Source organism: Chiloscyllium punctatum, chromosome 33 (genome assembly GCF_047496795.1).
Source record: "Chiloscyllium punctatum isolate Juve2018m chromosome 33, sChiPun1.3, whole genome shotgun sequence".
Taxonomy (NCBI): Eukaryota; Metazoa; Chordata; class Chondrichthyes; order Orectolobiformes; family Hemiscylliidae; genus Chiloscyllium; species Chiloscyllium punctatum.
The window spans coordinates 5,976,278-6,001,422 of NC_092771.1; the positions used below are offsets into that span (position 1 = coordinate 5,976,278).

A 25,145-nucleotide genomic window follows, 5' to 3' on the forward strand; every position below is an offset into this window, starting at 1 on the left:
TCACAAGCTTTATTGAGTTCTTTGAGATGGTGACCAAACAAGTGGATGAGGGTAAAGCGGTTGATATGGTCCCCATGGTAGGCTATTGCACAAAATATGGAGGCGTGGGATTAAGGGTGATTTATCGGATTGGATCAGAAATTGACTAACTTAAAGAAGACAGAGGGTGGTATTTGATGGGATATCCTGGAGTTCAGTTACTAGTGGTGCACTGCAAGGATCTGTTTTGGGGCCACTGCTGTTTGTCATTTTTATAAGTGATCTAGATGAGAGCATAGAAGGATGGGTTAGTAAATTTGTGGATGACACTAAGGTCGGTGGAGTTGTGGATAGTGCTGATGGATGTTGCAGGTTACAGAGGAACATAAATAAGCTGCAGAGATGGGCTGAGAGGTGGCAAATGGAGTTTAATGTGGAAAGGTGTGAGGTAATTCACTTTGGAAGGAGCAACAGGAATAAAGAGCACTGGGCTAATAGTAAGATTCTTGGTAGTGTAGATGAGCAGAGAGATCTCGGTGTCCATGTACATAGATCCCTGAAAATTGCCATCCAGGCTGACAGGGTTGTTAAAAAGGCATACAGTGTGTTCGCTTTTATTGGTAGAGGGATTGAGTTTTGGAACCATGAGGTCATGCTGCAGCTGTACAAAACTCTGATGTGGCCACACTTGGAGTATTGCTTACAGTTCTGGTCACCATATTATAGGAAGGATGTGGAAGCTTTGGAAAGGGTGCAGAGAAGATTTACTAGGATGTTCCCTGGTATGGAGAGAAGGCTGAGGGACTTGAGGCTGTTTTCGTTAGAGAGAAGAAGGTTGAGAGGTAACCTAATTGGGACATATAAGATAATCAGAGGGTTAGATAGGGTGGACATTGACAACCTTTTTCCTCAGATAATGATGGCTAGCACAAGGGAACATAGCTTTAAATTGAGTGGTGATAGATATAGGACAGACATCAGAGGTGGTTTCTTTACTCAGAGAGTAATAGGTGCATGGAACACACTGCCTGCAAGAGTAGTAGACTCGCCAACTTTAAGGGTATTTAAATGGTCATTGGATAAATACATGGATTAAAATGGAATAGTGTAGAATAGGTGGGGCTTCAGATTGGTTCCACAGGTCAGTGCAACATTGAGGGCCGAAAGGCCTGTACTCCACTGTAATATTCTACATTCTATGTTTGCACTCCTGAATTGTGCCTTGTAGATGGTGGACAGGCTTTGAGGAGTCAGGATGTGAATTACTCAGTGTGATAGTCATAGCCTCTTACTTGCTTTGTATTTATATGGTGAGTCCAGTTGAGTTTCTGGCCAATAGTAACCCCAAGAGGTTGATAGTGTGAGCTTCAGTGATGGTAACACCATTAAATGTCAAGGGGTGGTGGCAAGATTGTCTCTTGTTGGAGATGTCTGGCATTTGTGGTGCAAGTGTTGGTAAGGAGGACTTTTCAGTGTCAACAGGGCTGTTTTTGTCATTTTTCTGGTGCCTAGATCGATGCCAAGTAGTCCGCCGGGTTTCATTTCTTTGCTGAGACTTTGTAGTGATAGACACAAATGAATGGCTTGACCTGCCATCTCAGACAACAGTTAAGAGTCAACTATTAATTTCATTGCAGTGAGACCCCACAAAAGACAGAAAGAGTGCAAGATACCTTACTTAAGTTTTCTCGTGAAACATGTGAGTAAAGTCCAGAGCGTGCGTGATAGCAGGACAGGCAAAACAGAGACAAGAAGTATTGCAATAGCAATCTTGAAAGATGAAAGGAAAGAGAATGATTACCTGCCAAGACATAAACTATTTTTAGTGTTTAGTCCAAGATTTGGAAACGGTCCAATTCCAAATTCCAAATAATGTGAACAAGATTGAAATCTTGGACCAAATGTTTTTTTGGAATAGATAAGGCATAGAGTCATAGAGATATACAACATGGAAACAGACCCTTCGGGCCGACCCAATTTCAACCCAATCTAGTCCCACCTGCCAGCACCCGGCCCATATCCCTCCAAACCCTTCCTATTCATATACCCATCCAAATGCCTCTTAAATGTTGTAATTGTACCAGCCTCCACCACTTCCTCTGGCAGCTCATTCCATACACATACCACCCTCTGTGAAAAAGTAGGTCTCTTTTATATCTTTTCCCTCTCACCCTAAACCTATTCCCTCTAGTTCTGGACTCCCCAACCCCAGGGAAAAGACCTTGTCTGTTTATCCTATCTACACCCCTCATAATTTTGTAAACATAACGTTACTAGAGGGAAACAAGGTGTTTCTTTAACAAAAGGGAAAATATTTTCTGTCAGTTTCAAAGCAGAGGCGATGTCCACCTTTGATACAACTAGACTTTAAAGTAAAATCTGAAAATAAAACAGGAGACAGTTTTTGGATGGATTTGTACAAACGAGAGCAATTGTATCTGCAAAGAAATAAGAGAAACAAAATCCCCCTTGTATTAAAATTGCAGAGAAAATGTGATGATTTAATGATTCATCTACTGTACTTGTGAAGGAAATGAATGTTGTATGTACTGAACATATAATATGAAGGATGAAAAAGAGTTTAAGTCCTAATTTAAAAGATAATACCTCTGACAGTACAGCATTCTCTCAGTACCGGTCTGGCAGTCTTGCCCTAAAATATGGTGCTTAAGTACTCGGAGTAGGGCTTAAATCCACCAGCTGTGACTCAGGTATGGTGCCAAACATAAATCCAATATCCACCTGTGACTGTACAGAAACCTAAGATTTAGACCAGTAAAACTTTCTACGGGCATTAGGTAAGTCCTCCAAATAAAATAGTGTTGGATGTACCGATCAAGTACACTGGAAGTTAAATCAATACAGGAGGAAATATTTGGGGAAATAAAACATTCATTGTCAATCCCATGCAATTTTTGTTAAAACCACAAATGCCCATTGATCACCTTCACGAAATTTTTAAAAACTAATTTGGTGTCACGAGGTACACAAAGCACTCTTCTCAAGCTAATGTAATTTTGAAAAAATAAGAACACTACCAGCTTTATTAATGCAGCTGTGATATCAGAGTTTAGATACAGTTCTTACATTAGTATTAATACTTGCTGTGTATCCTGCTTTCTGCTTATACAGTCTGTATTGAATGTCCATGTGGTCTGTCTGCTCCGATTGTCTATGAGGAGAAATTTCTCCTGTGGACTTTGCTCTTGATATTATCATCCACCAACTTGACACTTGGTCTGTGTATGATCTGTCAGTTGAGATGGGATTGGGTTTAGATGTCACCTGAGAAATGTGATTTCACCTGAACATACATCACCTGCAGGGGGTAATTGACTGCAGTTTTGCTCATAGGTTCAACTCTCCAAGCTGTCCTGAGTCAATAAGGCTTCATGGCCTCATTTCAGACGCTTGTCAAAAACTATCTCTTTGACATTTTTTTTCTGCTGATCCTAACAGCTCTTTCTTTAGCTCAATGTCTGTTCTTGTTCTGATTATGTTTCTCAAAGTTTCTTTTATTTTGCCACATTAAAGGCACTATATAAATTCGGTCAATATTGCAGGCATACACCCATTCTGCTTTATATTCTCAGCGCTGACTACCCTGACCTTCGAAAGCATAACAACTGCATGTCATCTTGCCTGACCCCGGCCATCTATGCCAAACTTCGAGACAAGACTACACCCAGTGGCTGGACACTGGATCAGTGCATCCAGACCGGAGTGGACAATCCCGGGCACCCTTTCATAAAGACTGTGGGCATGGTTGCAGGGGATGAAGAATCCTATGAGGTAAGTAAGCCAGGGAATGATTATAGATACAGAGGAAACATGGAAGGCGTTCATTTATTACAAAATGCATTTATGGTCTGATGCAGGGGCTTGACTATCAGTGAGGTCCTGATGTTACCTGTATGTGCTAAAGGTTACAATAAGAGGCAGGTTAAGATAATCAGTTGAGCTTGTAATGTGGTTTATTTACACTTGCTAGAAGCAACTGACATTTGTACGCAGGGATCCAGTCTCTGAAGACAAAAGAAATATCCTTAAGCCTTGCAATGTTTTTTGAATTACCCAGTACCTTGGGAAAGCCTTTAGATCCCCAGTAGCCAAGGCTTCACCTGAAAAAAAGCATCCCAAATTTACTTCGCAACCAATCAGCACCCATTCCTCTTGTAGTATGAATTGTTGTGGTCATTTGAAAATTTGAATTTCTTGCATTTGTCCCGCTGAGTGCAAAATGAAATGTTTCAGCGAGAACTCTCTCTTTTCTGCATTAATCTAGACTCTGAAAACCCAGACTTGTGCTCGACAAGAATGTCCACTTCTGTTAACTTGTTCTCTTTCACACTCCTTCTGATCTCAGCACATCCCTGAACCCTCATCTGGGAACATATGAAAAAAGGATCCCTTTTTTATGCTCCACACCAGCCACAATAGAAGGCATTTTGTTTCTTCTATGAGTTACTGGGGAGGGGGGTGTTGCTGGTGAGGGGTTGGAATGATCCACAGAACAGTAGCTCACAACCAACATCTATTGCATTTCTTTGGAATTGATAATTCAGTCACAACTAAGGGGCGAAGGGTCACAAGGGAGGCATGAATCATTGGAATAAGAGCATTTTGTTAGAACGCGCATTTCGCCAATGCAAATCGGCTATAACACAATTGAAGAATTGTAAACACTGCTTGTTTAACGATTTTCTATAGCAATCTTCTACAGCGCAATTATTGATAACAATTTTCATAGGATGATCTTCTATAGCGCAAGGTTGCAAAGGGACGCTACTGTGGCCTTATAGCAGAACGACCTTATCAAAAGTGCCTGACTTATGAACAGGCAAGTGAGATTCTGTGAAGTGGAGCACATTATCTCAGACATGCATCTTTCATAATATGAACTGAAAGCATATTAAAGCCAATAAAATGAGCAAATGATTAATCTAACCAGAGATTAAACAAACAGAGGTTCCAATTTGTACTGTTTGCCAGCAGGATGATAGGTGCTTATTATCCAAGATGAAATATTAATATGTAATTTTCACATCAGCGTAATAAATCAGTTACACCCTGAACTGGGTGTGTTACCAGTGATTCAGTATTTCAACAACTAGACTGTTTTAACTATTTGACTGATTTCATTGCAGTTTCCACGGTTGGATATCAAAAACGAAATTACTCACATCACATGAATGTATTACCAGGCTCTTCTAACAGACACCAGACATATCACACAGTAGTCGTTACGAAGGTGAATAGGCTACATCAGTAGTGGGGAGAGGTTAGATAAGAATGGGTTAGACATTGACATTTCACATTGGTACTGCGGGTCACATCCAACCCAGACTATTGACATCAATGACAACTCTAATTACAAGGAGAAACCTGAATGTGAAATGGGTGACAGTAATCTCAATGTTGAAGCATTTAATGGGTACAGTGTCGAAAGAACTTAACTCTATCTAACACCATGTTGTACCAATCTTGTGAGTGTTTGTTGAGGAAACTGTACAGAGTGTCTTACATTGTAACTAACCCTGTGCTACCTTTGCCTGAGAGTGTTTGATGGGGACAGTGTAGAGCAAGCTTTACTCTGTATCTAACCCCATGCTGAACATGCCCTGGGAGTGTTTAATGGGGACAATGTAGGGGGAGGCTATACTCTGTATCCAACGCTATGCTGTATCTGTCCTGGGAATGTTCAATTGGGACAGTGTAGAGTGAACCTTACTTTGTAGCTAACACAAGCTGAAGCTGTCCTGGGAGTATTCAATGGGATAGAGTAGAAGCAGTTTTACTCTGTAATTGATTCCGTGCTATACCTAACCTGGACGTGTTGATGAAATTCTCTGCAGTTGTAAGGAGACATTTCTTTGCACCCACTCTGAAAACTCTTCTTAATGAATTCATCACATTCTCTCAACAGTATCCCACTCCATTTAATGTGCTGTACTCTTTGATGCTGATTGACCTTACCTTCAGGGAATACTACCTAATGATGTCTGTTCACATTATGCAGGTCTTTGCTGATATCTTTGACCCTGTGATTATGGAAAGGCACAATGGATATGATCCTAGGACCATGAAACACCCCACAGATCTGGATGCAAGCAAAGTGAGCAGCAAATATATACTAACATAAAATAGAGAAAAAAAAAACAAACTTGTTGAGCAATGGCTGATGCTAAATATCTTTTAACATGGTAGAATGTTCCAAGGTGCTTCCCACAAGATCAGTGACGGGGGAGAGTGTACATGGGGCTGGGGAACAGGGAGATTTAGTGGATGGGTAGAGACAGTGATGGGGTGAGAATGTATGGTCTGCTGTGGGAGGAGATTAAATGTGGAAATGGAGGGGATTAAATGGGTGAACAGTGGAAATAAAAATCAGGTAAGGTTTACTATTGTCTACTGTTCCTAGTCAAGCACAAACTATGAAGTTTCCTATCTTTGTTTCCTTTCCAGATTAGGAATGGACAGTTTGATGAAAACTATGTTCTTTCCTCACGTGTGAGGACTGGTCGAAGTATTCGAGGACTCAGCATGCCTCCTGCCTGCACTCGGGCTGAGAGGAGAGAGGTGGAGAGGGTGACTGTTGAGGCATTAGCTGGATTAAAGGGAGATCTCGCTGGAAAATACTACAGTCTGAGCAGTATGACAGACAAAGAGCAGCAACAGCTCATTGATGTAAGACAATGAACCACAATTCATCTTGATTAGAGGAACTGGCTGGTGCAGTGACCAGTGGCTTCCACACTAGCATTTCAACTGTGTCCTGAATGTTTCTTATATCTGTAAGGTTTCAATATTGTAAGATTTTGTTAAATAATCACCAAGCTCCTGGGACCCTGCAGTATTGCACTGTCCCTCCTTCTATGTGAATTGACAATCACAATTAGAGTGTTTGGAGACTTATTCTCAGTCTGAGTTTGAGGGACATTGTTGGTTAGTACGGAGAGAGCTTTACTCTATCTGCAAATCCATGCTGCCCCTGCCCTCGGAGTATTTGATGGGGCAGTTTAAAGGCAGCTTTACTTTGTATCTAACCCTGTGCTGTCCCTGTCCTGGGAGTGTTTGATGGGGGCAGTGTAGAGAGAGCTTTACTCTATATCTAATCCATGTTGCTCCTGTCCTAGGAGTATTTGTTGGGGACAGTGTAAAGGGAGTTTTGCACTGCATCTAATGCCATGCTGTCCCTGTCCTGGGAGTGTTTGATGGGGATAGTTAGAGGGAGCTTTACTCTGTAACTAACACCATGCAGCCCCTGTCCTGGGAGTGTTTGATGGGGACAGTTTAGAGGGAACTTTCCTCTGTATCTAATACCCCATGCTGTCCCTGTCCAGGGAGTGTTTGATGGGGATAGTGTAGAGGGAGCTTTACTGTGTAGCTAATGGCATGTTGTCCCTTTCCTGGGAGTGTTTGATGGGGATAGTGTAGAGAGAGCTTTATTCTGTATCTAACACCGTGCAGCCCCTGTTCTGGGAGTGTTTGATGGGGACAGTGTAGAGGGAGCTTTACTCTGTATCTAACGGCATGTTGTCCCTGTCCTGGGAGTGTTTGATGGGGGGAGTGTTTGATGGGGATAGTGTAGAGGGATCTCTACTCTGTATCTAACGGTGTGCTGCCTGTGTCCTGGGAATGTTTGATGGGGGATAGTGAAAGTTAGAGACTCAAGTCCCAAATCACTTTGTGTCTCAGCGAACACAAGTGCAATCACTGAGCCCGAGTTGTCACTGGTTGCTGCATGTGTGTTGCTCTGCTCGGTCCCTGAGTAAACAGGTTGAATGAATGTAATTCTTTTTTTCCATAGGATCATTTCCTGTTTGACAAACCGGTGTCACCTTTGCTGACTGCCGCAGGTATGGCGAGGGATTGGCCTGATGCACGCGGCATCTGGTGAGTTAATCAGTATAACTTCTATCCCATTGTCCTGCCCTAATTCTAGGTGTAAAGGGCTAACAGTGGGACCCCTGAAATCTAGCCTTGAGGTATAACATCAGGACTGCCTACTTTGGGCAAAGGATAATGACATTGGAGGGAGGGAGCTCAGCTGAACGTTCCCAACTTGAGATTGATTAATTTTTGACAGACGGGGGGGACGTTTACAGAACCAGGATAGAATGTTGAAGTGTTGTTGTGGGGGGTGGGAGGGGTGGTTTAGAGGGAGGTCTGATTGGAAGATATTAGCTTGGTTGACACGACAGACACAGAGCAGGAGCAACTCACTGTAAGACACTGAACTCACACTTAATCTTAATTCATAGATTCACAGAACGCTAGAGGAATCTGGTACAGTGGCTTCCATTTTGAAAGTGGTCTTGAAGTGAGCCCAGATTCCAGGATAGAAATCTCTGATACCTTTAAGTTCAGAGCTTGGGATTCCAGTGAGGGGAAATGGTCTCAATATTTCCAGTCAAGCTGATAGCAAGAAATGCACTTGGTTTCCATCTTCGACCAACCACCACCACCATCCACCTCCCCCCCCCCCCCCCCCCCCCCCCCACACCACACCCCGCCCCCCTGCCGATCTGGGGTAAAATAACTGCATAGCGGTCAGTCTCCCCACACCAAGTCACTCTTTATTTACACATGGAGAGTCCTTAACACTGATCCAGCTCCCTCAGAGCCAGCTCTCAGAGTGAACAAGGTGTCTGACACTCCTATTTATATCTGTCAGCCCGGGTTCACTGATTGAACCAGAATAACAGCCTCAATCAGAGAACTCATTTTCTGTGAGGTCCAGCTGGCTGACCTCATTACAATCATTACACCAGGGTTTATCCTGTCTCCCCCAGATTCCCCAGTTCCCTGGTGGACAGATCTTGTTACTTTCTCTGCAATGGCTATCAATGCAAAGTCATAAGCAAAAAGACCTGAGGACAAAGGGGACCTGAGCTTCATCAAATAAATGCAACATTTATAAAAATCATATTAAGGCAGGAGCATGTAAGCAGGTATTGCACAATTCCATGTTATGTGATCAGAACATGACATGGACAAACCTCCAGAAATAGCTCCAACCAGAGTGACCAACTTCATGTATCAAGCACAAAACCACACTTAACATTTTAGCTTGAAAGAGTAGTGTGGGTTAAAATTGAGAGCCAGTAGTGAATGTCTGCAAATCGGCTGAATATCTGTGTTTTAAATCTCACGTCAGAGGCCGGAGTTTGACTTTGTCCGTTTGCATAATCACTCATCCCAGTTTCCATCGTTACCGAATAGTGTTTCCAGGCAACGTGACAACAGACTGCAGAACTATGCAGGGTAAGCCTTACCCATAACAGATCTGTTTAATCCCCAGTCAGCCATACTCAGATTGGATTAGTGGAGGCTCAGTATTAGTCTGGTGGAGTGGAGTCTGTTCAATTATCATTACATTGAAGCAAGGCCACAGGATAAACAATGGCCCAAAGCCAAGAGATTCATATTTCAAACAACCTGTAGGAAACACACAGTAAGGCAGGAACCAGCTGCGAGCAAAAGCAAGCTGGCATTGAATAATGACTTAAGAACTCAAAAATCTGTTAAAGAATTTGCCTCAAAAGCAGCCCTAAGGCAGCTGGCCAAAAGCTTCACCCAAGGGGTTAGCTTCAAGGAGGAGGGAGAAGCAGGGAGTTTCAGCAAGGAAATTCCTAAACTTTACCGCCCAAGCTGGTGAAATGGCTGAAATAGGAAACATGGAAGGTGCCCAGATTTAGAGGAGAAATATCTCAGTGGGTCAAGGTGCTGGAGAACATTGCGGAGAATGGGAGGGAGGGGTAGTGGTCTTGTGAGGAGTCAGTGTGAGCTCAGTGTAAACAGAGGCGTTCGACAAGGACCCTCATGGTGGGCTTTTCCGAAATTAAGATGTATGGGATCCGTGGTAACTTGGCCACATGGATTCAGAATTGGCCTGCCCATAGAAGGCAGAGAGTAGCGGGGCAAGGGTGTTTTTCAGGCTGGAGGTCCATGACTAGTAGTATTCCACAGGTATCCATACTCGAACCCCTGCTGTCTGTGATAGATTATATATTATATATATATATGATTTGGAGATGTCGCTGTTGAACTGGGGTTTACAAAGTTAAAAATCACACAACACCAGATTATAGTCCAACAGGTTTAATCGGAAGCAGTAGCTTTCGGAGCACCGCTCCTTCATCAACCACCTGCTGAAGGAGCAGCACTCCGAAAGTTAGTGCTTCCAATTAAACCTGTTGGACTATAACCTGGTGTTGTGTGATTTTTAACTGTGATATATATAAATGACTTAGATGAAAATGTAGACAGTGGGTTAGTGAGTTGGCAGATGATACAGAGATTGGTGGAGCTGTGGATAGTGTGGAAGTTGTCAAAGGATACAGTGGGATATAGATCAGTTGCAGATATGGATTGAAAAATGGCAAATGGAGGTTAATCCAGGTAAGTGCGAGGTGCGGCACTTTGGGAGATCAAATGTGAAGGAAAGTGTACAGTCAATGGCAGGACCCTGAACAGCAGTTATCTACAGAGGGATCTTGGGGTTCAAATCCATAGCTCCCTGAAAGTGGCCACACAAGTAGATAGGGTGGTAAAGAAGCTGTATGGAATGTTTGCCTTTATTGGTCAAGGAATTGAGTACAAAAGTCAGGATGTCATTTTGCAGCTTTATAAGACTTTGGTTCAGCCACACTTAGAGTACTGCGTTCAATTCTAGTTGCCACATTACAGGAAGGAAGTGAAGGCTCTGGAGAGGGTGCAGAAGACATTTACCAGGACGCTGCCTGGATTAGAGGATATGAGCTATAAGGAGAGGCTAGAAAAACCTGTGTTGTTTTCTCTGGAGCAGCAGATGCTGAGGAGAGACTTGATAGAAGTCTGTAAAATTGCGCTGCATAGATAGGGTTGATGGTCAGAATCTGTTCGCCAGAGAAATATCTCGGGTATGCATTTCAGGTGAGGGTGGAAAGTTCAAATGAGATGTGAGGGGCAAATGTTTTTACACAGAGAGTGCTACGAGTCTGGAACACACTGCCAAGGGGAGGTGGTGGAAGCAGATATGAGAGGGGTGTCTCAGGGACTTTCCAGTAAGCCCATGAATATGCAGGAAATGGGGGGGTTATGGACCAAGGGCAGGAAGAAGGGATTAGTTTAATTTGGTGGAATGGTCGGCACATTGGGGGCTGAAGGGCCTGTTCCTGTGCTGTACAGTTCTATGTTCTAAAAGCAGAATTTAGGATAAACTCAGGTTTGTGGAGGACAGAGGTCAGTCAGGAGTGCTTTAGAATAGTCTGGAAGTAACAAAGACCCAGATGAGAGCTTCAGCTTCAGATAAACTAAGGCAGAGTACCGTTGAGAAAAGGCCCTCCCATTCACCATCCCTCCCCACCCACAATTCCCCACCCTGCAGCTTTCATTTATTTTTAAAATAATTCCCTGATTTTCATCCTCGTTATTCTATCTGGGAGTTTTTCCCCATCGTGGTCGCTCTATGAAGAACTGTTAGTTGTAAAGCTGATGAGTATGTAATAATCCTCAGGTGGTAAGCACTAACTGAGGTACAGACTGAAATAGTGATTGCTGAGTTTGGAGGTCCATGTTTTTAATGTACATGACCATGAATAAAAGTTTCGAAGCTGGGTAAGGATGGGCTCCTTTTCTATCAATCACTATTTATTATCTACGAAAGAACAAAATCTTCCTGTTACCCAATTCACCTGGTATTGGTTTTGAGCCCTTGCTCCTGGTCTCATCTGTATGTGTAAAATAATAAGATCATGGATAGAAAGGAGTCTAAAACTAGAAGCCGTAGGTTTGAGGTGAGAGTGGAAAGAATTAAGGGGGATCCTTTTCAGACAGACAGTGGTGCATATCTGGAACGAGCTGTAGGGGAAGTGACATTTAAAGGTATTTGGGCAGGTACATGGATTGGAAAGATTTACAGCGATATGGGCCAAATGCAGGCAAATGGGACTAGTTCAGCTTAGGAAATCCGGTCAGCATGGATGAGTTGGCCCAAAGGGCCTGTTTCCGTGCTGCATACCTCTATAACTCTATAACTAGAGTAAAAGAGCAAATTTTCTTTTGAGCAGCAAGTTGTGATGATCTGAAAATGAGGGATGGAAACAAGTTGAGTAGTAATTTTCAAATGATGATTCAATGAACTCTGGAAAAAACAAAACATTGGCAGGGCTGGGGAGTGGGGCTAATTAGACTGCATTTCCAAAGAACTGTGATAGAGATGATGGGCTGAATGGCCTGTTTTTGTGCTCCATAGATCCACAAGTGACATTTTCCATTTTTTACACAGCATCTTTGATGTTGGAAAATATCTCTCTGCGTTTCACATAAATTTAAAAATATGGCTCTCAAACCTAAGAAATGAGCTGTGAGGGTGATGGGGTGGAGGTGACTCAAAGCTGGATTAACACCCTGGGTTTTAAGGTCTCTCTTGAAGAGGACCATGCAGCTCAGAGTTTATTGTGTGAATTCCCAGAGATGGCAGATATAGGACAAGACCAGGAAGAATCCTGTGTTCAGGAGATCTAGAAGCAACACAGATCAAAGAAGAATAACCAACTTAAACCATTTTGTTCCCACTTATCTACAGGCACAATAATGAGAAGACTTTCTTAATCTGGGTCAATGAGGAGGACCACACTCGAATTATCTCCATGGAGAAAGGAGGTAACATGAAGAGGGTGTTTGACAAATTCTGCCGGGGTCTCAAAGAGGTAAATAATTTCAATCCACTAGGATCCTGCCTCCACTGTCATACATTTCTTGTAGCATCGGAGGAGACCATTCTGCCCAATGTGCCTGTACTGGCTCATTTTGAAATGAATTCAAACATTGTAATTGCCTTTCTAACTGCCAATTGGCCCTCTGTGTTAGCCTTAAGAGAGTCATGAACTAGGACTGCCAAGTCCCTTTGTGCTTCAGATTTCCAAAACCTTTCCCCATTTGGAAAGTAGTCTACACCACTTTTCCATCCTGTCCAAGTCCTTCTGCAGCCTCCCCACTTCCTCAACACGATCTGTCCCTCCAAGTTGCTAGTTGCTCTCCAATCCTGAGATTATTACCTATTGGTTCTGCTTTATACTTTAACTCCTAGCTGCTCGTAATCCCTCACCAGAACCTCTTTCCTCTTCCTACCCATACTATTGGTACCAGATAACTGGAATCTCCCTTCCCACTGCTCTGCAGCCCAGATGAAATATCCTGAACCCCAGCACCAAATAGGCAACACAGTCTCCGGGACTCACAATCCTGGTCCCAGGGAAGTGTCTGTTCCCCTGACTATGATATCCCTGATTACAAATGCATTTCTCTTTTCTCCCCCCAGTTTTGAATGGCCACCTACACCACGGTTCTCTAGTCAGTTTTCTCATCTTCCCTACAGCCCCCACTCTCATCCACACAGGGAGCTCGAATCTCAAACCTGTTAGATAAGCTCAAGGGCTGAGGCTCCCTCAGCACTACCACCTGCATCCCTCTACCAGCCTCGTTTGTAGGCACATCCCTGTCTCTGATGACGGGCCGGATTCAAAGTAGTTAATTAAAGGGGTGTGACTACCTCCCGAAACACGGTGTCCGGGTAACTCTCCCCACCCTTTAATGAATCAGCTCAGACTCCAGCTCATCAAGCAGTTCCTCCAGCAACCAGCTCTTGCGACAGATGTGGTCACTCTGAACCACAGCGGGGTCCAGCAGCTCCAACATCACACAGGTACGACACATCTCTTGGTCCTGCATGTATGTTTTATTTAGTTAGATCTTAATTTTATTTTTAAAAATGCCCTACTGGTCTTTTACTTTGTAACCTGTAAATATTTCTCCTATTCACCTTCAGTCTGAAAGTAACCTTTAATTGATGGTCAAAGTAGCAGCAAATACCAACCAATGAAATTACAGTTTACCTGTGTCACTCTTATCTGCAACTTATGCTTACACCTTACAAATCATGAGCCAAAAATAAGCAAGCAAATAGCACCTCTTCTACTCTGCGCTGATTTCCTACAGTGCCTCCAAATTCCCCAAATAAAGCACACACTCATCGTTCACTCTGGATGTGATCTCTCCTTCCTGCCCATGCACAGCTTCCTGGTCACACTTTCTTAAACAGAGCTGAGATGAGCTGAGATAACTTTTACTGCAGGTGATCGACTGATAAGGAACCTCAGTCACTGGAGTCAGCTATCTGATTAACCTTTCAACCAGACGACTGAAATTTAAACTGTTAAGATGGGGAAAGAAAAGAAAGATTTACCATTTCTTTTCCCACATTGCCTCTAGATTCCCTGAACTGTGTATTCACTTGGACTGGGTCTCACACTGGGGGTGATCTCTCCTTCCTGACTGTGTGCAGTTTACTGATCCTAAGAAACTCTGAAGTACTGCTGACTCTGCTTCTAACCTTTCACCTCCCCCCCCCCCCCCCCCCTCCACCGGCTTCCTTAACAAGAATTGATCCACCTCTGCCATAAAAAGTTTCTGTTTACACTTCCTTTCAAGGAAGGAAGTTCCAAAGACTTACCTCCCTCTCGCTGACAGCATTCTTCCTTACCTCTGTTTTAAATGGGCAACCCCTTATTTTAAACAGTGACTCCTTATTCTGCTTTCTTTGAAAACAGGAAACACCCTGTTTCCATCCTTTACTGGCCCCTCCCAGCAGTTATATTTCAATCAAATCACCTCTTATTCTTCTAAACTCCAACCGAGCCAATCGATTCTTTTATCATGAGCCAACCCATTCCAGTTATTAGTTACGTAACCCTCATCTGAATGACTTCCAATGCATTACATCCTTCCTTAAATCAGGAGACCAATTCTGTACACACTCCTCCACATGTAGTCTCACCTGTGCCCTGTATAACTAAAGCATAATCTCCCAACCTTTTTTATTCAATTCTCCTTTACAGTAACTGAGAACATTTTCCTTGCTTTCCTAATTGCTTGCTGTGCCTGCAAACTAAGCATTTGGGATGCACTCACTAGGACACCCAGATCCCTCTGCATCCCAGAGCTCTGCAATCTCTCACCTTTTAGATGCTTTGCTTCTTTTCCTATAATCTTCCTGATGAAACAGACACTTTCCCACATCTCAGTCCATTACCCACTCACACAACACATCAATATCCTTTTCTAGCCTTCTTGTGTCCTCCTCACAACTTACCGTCCTACCTTCAAGACATGTTTTTGTCATCAGCAAGTTTGGTGCGTGTACTTTCCAATCCCACCTCCCTCATTTGTATAAACTGCAAAAAGCTGAGAGTCCAGCTCTGCTCACTGGACTTGTTATATTGTGTTAACCAGAAATTAAAGCCATTTATGGCAGTCTCTGCTTCCCATTAACTAGACAATCTTTTACCCATCCTGATAAACTACCCCATATAACATATCCTTTCAATGTTCAGGAACCAATTCCTGTGGTCATGTCCCCATAGTGAGTATTCAGTTGTACTGATTTATTCCTATTGATGTGCACAGTTCATCTGCTTTGCTTTGAATGCATTCAGATACAGAAGGTTTTGTTTTATCTTTTAATTATTTTTGTAACATTTACCCTTATCTGCTGCCTTTATCCCATCCTGATCTGTTTATCATTTCACGTATTCATCCATTTATCGTTTTCCTTCACTCTCCTCTTTGATTTACCATGTCTTCCCAAATTTAATCCCTTGCCCCCACTATTTTGTATCAAGTCCTCTCTATTTCCCAATATGCAGTTTGCAAGAACACTGTCAGTTCAGGTGGAGACTAACCCATCCATACAGTTTCTACTTTGCCCAGTTCTGCTGCGAGTGCCACATGAATTGAAACCCACTTAGAGTCCAAGAGTTCGACAGCACCGAGAAAGGCCTGTCAGCCCAGAGTCTGTGCCAGTCAGAAACAACCACCTAGCTATTCTAACCCTGTTTTCCAGCACTTAGCGTGTTGCCTTGTATACCTTGGCATTGCACATCTAAATAACTCAGGTGGGCCCAGTGCGGACCTCAAGTGGGCCTTTACTTACTTTCTGCAGCAAACATAGAGCCTGGCACCAGTAGGCCCAGCAGCAAAAGATGGTACAGAGGACCGTTGACTTCTCTGTTGGTTGGGTCTGGTGCTGGCAGTGACGAAGCTGTAGGAGGGCATCCCTGTCACAGTGAGGAGGTGGGCCCAGCGTGAGAGGCAAGGTTCCAACATTGGTTGGTCCAGTCCAGGTGGCAGTGAGACAGTGGCTGAGGAGAATTGACCCAGCAACTAAAGATGGTGCCCGAGAATTGGCAACTTTGACGTTGGTTGGGTCCGGTGCAGATGGCGGTGAGGCAGTGCAGGAGGGAATGGCAACATAGATATCATTGACGGCGATGAGCTGTCTCAGGACTGACGGACTCTCTTTAAGCTAAATATTTCTTTTCCTTATTCTTAAATTATTCAAAATGGCGCTGATTCATGACAACAGCTGAAAGCTTTTCACTGTATTTTGTTGTATTCTCATTGTAAGATAACGTGACAATAAAACTATTCATTCATTCATTCAAATATTTCTTAAATGTTATGAGGCTAGGAAAAGCAAGTAACAAAAAGAGGAACTTCTCCCACATCAGGTTTTGATCCATGCATTTATTTCCCTCTGAGATGGCATGCTCTCTGCCATTTGCACATGGCTCAGATAATAATGCAGAGATTGTGATCTTTGAGGTTCTTAAGCTGATACTGAGCTGCTTGGACTGACCTCACTGAACCTCCTTCTTTGTCCTACCTACGTCATTGATACGTTCATAGATCATAGTCCCACCCCTGTAAGATCCTGTCCAGCACTTAGCAGATCTACTACAGCCTGGCACTAGGCAGGCATTGCAGTGTCTAAACTCACAATCTTTGTGTGGGGAAAGGTATCAATCCCTCTCATGGTACTGTCCCCTATTACCCCTGCATTCCTTTATCCACCTCCCACTGGAATGGCATTTCTCCACTGCCTCCTCCTCACTTTTACAAGTTGCCTTTTGTTTCAGTCGTTTTCAATTCATCCCGCCTCTCTGTCACCTTTGATCTGAATTGTTCAGTTTACCATTTCATCCTGGCCTTTCTGTGCGTCGTTGTTGGTCAGACTGTGGGTGGGAAAGACTGCACTTCTGTTTTACACGGAATTTAAACAGGAGCAAAGCTATTGCAACAAGGCTGGCCCTGTTGGTTTTAACCATTGAAGAGGACTCATGTACAGGAAATTCAGAATTTCCAAAAAGACTCTTTATGGAATAACACACTAGAAAGTATTCTATCTGGATGCATCACAGCTTGGTTCAGCAACCGCTTTGGCCAGGACTGTAAGAAACTACAGAGAGCTGCGAACACAGCCCAGACCATCACACAAACCAACCTCCCACCCACTGACTCCATCTACACTTCTCACTGCCTTGGGCAGGCAGCCCAACATCATCAAAGACCCCACCCACCCCAGTTATAATCTCTCCCCACCTTTTCCATCAGGCAGAAGATACAAAGCTCAAACACATCCACCAACAGGTTCAAGAACAGCTTCTTCCCCACTGTTATTAGACTTCTGAATGGACCTCTCAGATTTTAAAGTTAATGTTGATCTCATTCCCTGTGCACCTTCTCTGCAGCCGTAACATTGTATTCCTCACTCTGTTCTATGACCCTAATGCTCTTCGTATGGTATAATCTGCCTGTACTGCACTGCAAAACAAAACATTTCACTGTACCCAGGTACATGTAACAATAATAAATCAAAGCAAATCTTACTGTAATGTTCCATCTTTAATCTGGGCTTTTCACAAAAATAACCTTACCATCACCAGTATTTGAAAATTCAGCAAGTTAACACCAATAAAAATAAACACTGCACCGTATCTGGGAATTTCTAAACATCTCAAGGATGAGTGCACCAGTTTACAATAGATTTTTATAATGAATTCATCATTATGATCAAGCTTTCCTTATGGAACAGTATCACAGAGGTCACTTGGAGTAATAGTTCTCTTCAGTTCATTCCCCCATACATAAATGATGCTGACTCACACTGGACTACAGTACTACAGGCACTGAACCCTCTTCTTTGAATTCACGAAGTGACAACTCATCCATGTCCTTGATATCTCCAGACTTGACAATTCCAAAACAGTCTTAGTCAGCCTCCATTATCCGCATTCCATTAATGCAACTTATCTGAAATCCTGCTGCCCATTCCCAAGTTCGGTTCATGCATCACCGCCATATGCCGGACCAGTACAGACTCCCACATCATGGTTTGCTTCTCCCTGGCTCTGGACACACTGCCAACCCTACAGCTGCACCCTTCCAATTCTGACCTTGTGGACCCCCCTCTCATTTGCACCCATATTGTTGCCTGCCCCTTCAGCTGTGTTTAGCTTACACTCTGGAACGGCGAATGTTATCTTGATGGGGTTAGGTGAAAGGGGGCTGTCTGAACTCCCTCTGGAATTATCTGTCTATCTATCCATCTGTCTGTCTGTCTGTCTGTCTGTCTGTCTGTCTGTCTGTCTGTCTGTCTGCCTATCTATCTCCTCCTGTAAGGTACCAATGGTTTTGAACACCTGTCCTAGCTGTTTGTGGGGTAGGTTTCCAACTGTTATTGTGTCGTTAATTGTCCTGTGAATTAATGAGACGTTTTAACATATTAAATGAACTATATAAATGCAAGGTGCTGTTGTGAGTGGAATCACTTATGTAAATCACCCATTGGATGGCAACAATTTTGAATTGACTTGAAGGCTCATGATGGGAAATATTCCGGGAAGAAAACAAGAGAAACATTTCCTAATCAATAGGAACCACTCAATGTCTTCCAGGTCAATGTTATGTTGCTAATATCCATCTAAACGTTAAGACAAAGAAACCGATGATAATTCACTCCTTCAATATGGCATGAGACTTACATCGATATTATCACTTAATGTGGCATTTAAGCCACAATGTGTTCCCAGAGGCGAGGATGCTACTGTCTGAGCAGATGTCTTGTTGGTTTAGTCACCATTACTACATTTTACGAGAGGTCAACTCATTTATCCAGAGCCTAATGAGAATGTTGAGCATTCACTAACGTATGGAGTGGTTGAGGTGAATAGTATAGATTCCATTTCAGGGAAACCGAGTGAACAAACTGAAGAGAAAGGAATGGAGAATGTTATCTTGATGGGGTTAGTGAAAGGGGGCTGGGGAAGGCTAGTGTAGACGATAAGCTGCAGCACAAAATCAAATGCCCCGTTTTCATATTGTACACTCAATGTAACTCTATGACTCCATTCATCCTTGCCACTGTTAGAAAAACAGAATACAATGCTGAGATTTGAAACAAAAATGTTTTTTTTCCAGGTTGAGAAACTGATCGCTGAGAAAGGCTGGGAGTTTATGTGGAATGAGAGACTTGGCTACATCCTGACATGCCCATCAAACCTGGGCACTGGACTCCGAGCTGGGGTACACATCAAACTACCCATGCTCAGCAAGGTACCAGCTCAATCTCATTTTCCAACTGGGCTTCAATTCTAGTGGACATCATTTACTCTCCATTGTGCATGACTCTGAAATCAATTAGTCCTGATACACAAAACATTCTCAAACTACATGCTGAGAATACCAGTGAAAGGAAAGGGAATAAGGTAGGCCTCTCTCCTTTAGACAATGATAGAACTCCTTGTGAAATTAAGTGACAAATTAGGGGGCTGAGATTCCACAGGGATTCCTTGTAAGACCTTCCCTCCATACCAGGCAACATCCGAGTAAATCTCCTCTGCACCCTTTCCAAAGCTTCCACATCCTTCTTATAATGCGGTGACCAGAACTGTACACAATACTCCAAGTGCAGCCGCACCAGAGTTTTGTACAACTGCAGCATGACCTCATGGTTGCGGAACTTGATCCCTCTATTAATAAAAGCTTAAACACTGTATGCCGCCTTAACAACCCTATCAACCCCTGGGTGGCAACTTTCAAGGATCTGTGTACCTGAACACCGAGATCTCTCTGCTCATTTACACTACCAAGAATCTTACCATTAACCCAGTACTTTGCATTCTGGTTGCTCCAACCAAAGTGAATCACCTCACACTTGTCCGAATTAAACTCCATTTGCCACCTCTCAGCCCAGCTCTGCAGCTTATCTATGATCACAAAGATTTTACAGGAGTTCTACTGGAGTAGGGGTCAGGGATCATTGAAGAGGACAGTGCAGAAGGAGCTTTACTGTGCATTGTATCTCATGCTGTCCCTGCCCTGGGAGTGTTTGATGGGGACAGTGTAAAGGGAGCTTTACTCCGTATCTAATGCTATGCTATCCTTGTCCTGGGAATGTTTGATGGGGACGGTGTAGAGAGAGCTTAACTCTGTATCTAATCCTGTGCTGGCTCTGTCCTGGGAGTGTTTGATGGGCACAGTGTATAGTGAGTCTCACTGTGTCTCTAACCTGCCCTATGAGCTTTTGAAATTAAAGTTGGACATTTTGCTGTAATGAACACAAGATGCAGAGAAGAAATTGAAACCTGTCAATATTCAGGTGACCGTGCAGGTCCTATCAGCTCACTGCCATTTACTCATCCCCTTCGTTTTTCAGTAAACAAATGACCAGCTTCAGTCAGGAAGTAAATGCAAGCTGTGGCCTGAGGTAATGTGAGCTTGTGGTGGGTACGGAGTATTCACCACCTCTATGCAGTTCCCAACTGACAGCAGAGTCTTAACTAGAATAACCAGAGTCCTTACATAGAGCGGCTCATTCAGGGGCACTGGGTCCTGGTGTGAATGAACCCCCTTGTTCCTGAAATGGTATCTTCCTGTGGCACTGTGGTAGTGTTTGGACCAGAAGGTCTGGATTCAAATCCCCCAGTCATGCGTCAAGATATGCGTCAACAGGTTGTTTTAAAAAATTAAGGTCTATGATGGAGATGGAAGTTTGTTCCTTACTTGGGAGAGAAGAGTCTGTCTCCTCCTTGTTTGGCTGTGAGACAGTGTGATGAAGATGGACATCAACTGACCAATAGTGAGGCCGTCCGGGGAAGCTGATTAGAGAGAGGAGGTCACATGATAAAATCTCCAGGATGTTGCCCAAGTCGACTTGGCAATCTGGCCTTCAAAATGGCTGGTCTCTTAGAACAATCTCTCCCTTAACAAATGGGGAGAAATATTGTAGTCCTGATTTGAGCACTCTATGAACTGTTCTATAAAAACCACATCTTCCTTTCCTTGAAACCTCGACATCAGCATTATCATTCCAACTCCTGCCCTTCATCACTTGGCCAAAGCATGAGAAACCCCTATGTTTGGATTTTAACCAACAGCTTTCTGTTCGATAGAAGCTGCTACTTGTTATCTAACTTGTTTTTCTGATTCAGGATCCTCGCTTCTCAAAGATCCTGGAGAACCTGCGTCTGCAGAAACGAGGGACAGGGGGTGTGGACACTGCGGCTGTGGGCAGTGTGTTTGACATCTCGAACCTGGACCGACTGGGGAAATCTGAGGTGAGTAACTGTCCTTACCCAGCAATGTCCCTGTGTGTGAGACAGGAAGACAGGCCAGGCCAGAGGGGTGGGATAAGGAAGGGAATGGTTGAGAGAATGGCAGTGGGAGAGAGGACAGGAAGGGGATTCTGATGTGGGGGGGATAGGGAAAGACTGGAGGGGAGAGGTTGGTTGAATAGACATGTGCAGCTTTTCTGGAGAAAACAGTGCCAATTAATTGGCATGTATTTCTGATTGCTTTCTATATGACAATGGTGTAGCAAATAGAGAATTATAGGGACCCAGGTAAAAACAATGACTGCAGATGCTGGAAACCAGAGTTTAGATTAGAGTGGTGCTGAAAAAGCACAGCAGGTCAGGCAGCATCCGAGGAGCAGGAAAATCGACGTTTCGGGCAAAAGGTATTCCTGATGAAGGGCTTTTGCCCGAAACGTCAATTTTACTGCTCCTCGGATGCTGCCTGAACTGCTGTGCTTTTCCAGACCACTCTAAATTATAGGAACCCTCAGTGCCTGGGTAATTTGCAAAAGGATAGAAGGCAAACATGTTGCTTTTGTTTGCAGAGAATGTGTTTAACTTCAAACAAATCTAAAGGAGCCATGTTACGAACTTGCTTGAATATGGAAATTGGTTGTTAACTGAGCTATTGGTGCACTCAGGATTAGTCAGCATAAGGCACAGGAGCAGAAATTAGGCCATTCAGCCCATCACGTCTGCTCAGCCATTCAATCATAGCTGACAAGTTTCTCAACCCCATTCTCCCGCTTTCTCCCCGTAACCCTTGATCACCTTGATACTCAAAAATCTCTGTATCTCAGTCTTAAATATACTCAATGACCTCGCTTCCACAGCCTTAGAACATAAAACAATACAGCGCAGTACAGGCCCTTTGGCCCTCGATGTTGCGCCGATCCAAGCCCACCTAACCTACACTAGCCCACTATCCTCCATATGCCTATCCAATGCCCGTTTAAATGCCCATAAAGAGGGAGAGTCCACCACTGCTACTGACAGGGCATTCCATGAACTCACGACTCGCTGAGTAAAGAATCTACCCCTAACATCTGTCCTATACCTACCACCCCTTAATTTAAAGCTATGCCCCCTCGTAATAGCTGACTCCATACATGGAAAAAGGTTCTCATGGTCAACCCTATCAAAACCCCTAATCATCTTGTACACCTCTATCAAGTCACCCCTAAACCTTCTTTTCTCCAAAGAAAACAGCCCCAAGTGCCTCAGCCTTTCCTCATATGATCTTCCTACCATACCAGGCAACATCCTGGTAAACCTCCTCTGCACCCGTTCCAGTGCCTCCACATCCTTCCTATAGTATGGCGACCAAAACTGCACACAATACTCCAGATAAGGCCGCACTAGAGTCTTATACAACTGCAACATGACCTCAGGACTCCGGAACTCAATTCCTCTACCAATAAAAGCCAGTACGCCATATGCCTTCTTCACCGCACTATTTACCTGGGTGGCAACTTTCAGAGTAATGTATACATGGACACCAAGATTCCTCTGCTCATCCACACTACCAAGTATCCGACCATTAGCCCAGTACCCCATCTTTTTGTTACTCATACCAAAGTGAATCACCTCACACTTACCCACATTGAACTCCATTTGCCACCTTTCTGCCCAGCTCTGCAACTTATCTATATCCCGCTGTAACCTGACACATCCTTCCTCACTGTCAACAACTCCACCGACTTTTGTATCATCTAATGCCTTCTGTGACATTTCCTGTCTACACACAAAACCAGATTTAACAGGAGATGTTTCATTTGGATTTTGCAAGTCAGGCTCCTTGAGAAGAGTCCATACTTTAGAGAATTTGTGGGAGCGGAAGGGGAAAGGGATAGGAATCTTCAGAGGAGAGGATTGGGGGAGGGCAGGAGGGGATTTGGGCATATTCAGAATGACAGATGTGGGGAAGGACAGGGTAGGGTGAGGCAAGTCAGGGACTAGGCTGTTGCAAGGCAGGAGGGGAAGGGGCAGGTTGGAAGTTGAGGGAGGAGGTGAAGGGACACGGCAGAGAAACGGGGCGAGTTTTATTTCCAGCAGAATGGTCAAACTGTTGTGTGAGTCCTTTGTTCAAATATAAAAGATTAAACAGGAATATTGAATTTCCTTCTCCAGGTGGAGTTGGTTCAGTTGGTGGTCGATGGAGTCAACTATTTAATTGAGTGTGAGAAGAGACTCCAGCGTGGACAAGATATCAAAATTCCGGCACCTATAGCTCAGAGCCGACGTTAAATCCCCTGTACTCAAACAGGCATTCATTAAGGCTGATGTCACATGAAACATGTTCTGAATCTGGTAATCCTTGCACCTATGAAGCTGATAAATAAACTCCCTGACCATGTGAACTACAAAATGCTGTTAACTCTTTGTCAACCTTATCAAGTGATAGCAATTCCTGAAGTAAAATATGGTAATTGGACCTTTCCCTATTATACTCTGTCCCATCATTGTGTGGGGGAATCACAGACACAGACCCCCGTCCCATCACCGTGTGGGGGGGAATCACAGACACAGACCCCCGTCCTGTCACCGTGTGGGGGAATCACAGACACAGACCCCCGTCCCATCACCGTGTGGGGGGGAATCACAGACACAGACCCACGTCCTATCACCATGTGGGGGAATCACAGACACAGACCCCCGTCCTGTCACCTTGTGGGGGAATCACAGACACAGACCCACGTCCTATCACCATGTGGGGGAATCACAGACACAGACCCACGTCCTGTCACCATGTGGGGGAATCACAGACACAGACCCCCGTCCCATCACTGTGTGGGGGGGAATCACAGACACAGACCCCCGTCCCATCACCATGTGGGGGAATCACAGACACAGACCCCCGTCCCGTCACCATGTGGGGGAATCACAGACACAGACCCCTGTCCTATCACCATGTGGGGGAATCACAGACACAGACCCCCGTCCTGTCACCATGTGGGGGAATCACAGACACAGACCCACGTCCTATCACCATGTGGGGGAATCACAGACACAGACCCACGTCCCGTCACCATGTGGGGGGGAATCACAGACACAGACCCCCGTCCTGTCACCGTGTGGGGGAATCACAGACACAGACCCCCGTCCCATCACCGTGTGGGGGGGAATCACAGACACAGACCCACGTCCTATCACCATGTGGGGGAATCACAGACACAGACCCCCGTCCTGTCACCGTGTGGGGGAATCACAGACACAGACCCCTGTCCCATCACCATGTGGGGGAATCACAGACACAGACCCCCGTCCCGTCACCATGTGGGGGAATCACAGACACAGACCCCCGTCCCGTCACCATGTGGGGGAATCACAGACACAGACCCCCGTCCCGTCACCATGTGGGGGAATCACAGACACAGACCCACGTCCTATCACCATGTGGGGGAATCACAGACACAGACCCCTGTCCTGTCACCTTGTGGGGGAATCACAGACACAGACCCACGTCCTATCACCATGTGGGGGAATCACAGACACAGACCCACGTCCTGTCACCGTGTGGGGGAATCACAGACACAGACCCACGTCCTGTCACCGTGTGGGGGAATCACAGACACAGACCCCCCCGTCCCATCACCGTGTGGGGGAATCACAGACACAAACCCCTGTCCCATCACCATGTGGGGGAATCACAGACACAAACCCCTGTCCCATCACCGTGTGGGGGGGAATCACAGACACAAACCCCTG

General features: G+C 44.4%; 1 protein-coding gene across 6 annotated transcripts in view; it reads left to right on the plus strand.

The window, feature by feature from the left end:
- Positions 1-23,805, plus strand: part of LOC140458373 (creatine kinase U-type, mitochondrial) — a 30,096-nt gene extending 6,291 nt beyond the window's left edge. For all 6 annotated transcript variants that reach the window (XM_072552821.1, XM_072552824.1, XM_072552823.1 and 3 more), the window contains exons 3-10: positions 3,573-3,771; positions 5,999-6,094; positions 6,445-6,666; positions 7,790-7,875; positions 12,551-12,674; positions 19,282-19,416; positions 21,294-21,419; positions 23,568-23,805. In XM_072552821.1, coding sequence (XP_072408922.1) covers positions 3,573-3,771; positions 5,999-6,094; positions 6,445-6,666; positions 7,790-7,875; positions 12,551-12,674; positions 19,282-19,416; positions 21,294-21,419; positions 23,568-23,684 — 1,105 coding nt within the window. In that variant the 3' untranslated portion in view covers positions 23,685-23,805. The remainder of the gene's footprint in view (positions 1-3,572; positions 3,772-5,998; positions 6,095-6,444; positions 6,667-7,789; positions 7,876-12,550; positions 12,675-19,281; positions 19,417-21,293; positions 21,420-23,567) is intronic.
- Positions 23,806-25,145: the final 1,340 nt, after the last annotated feature.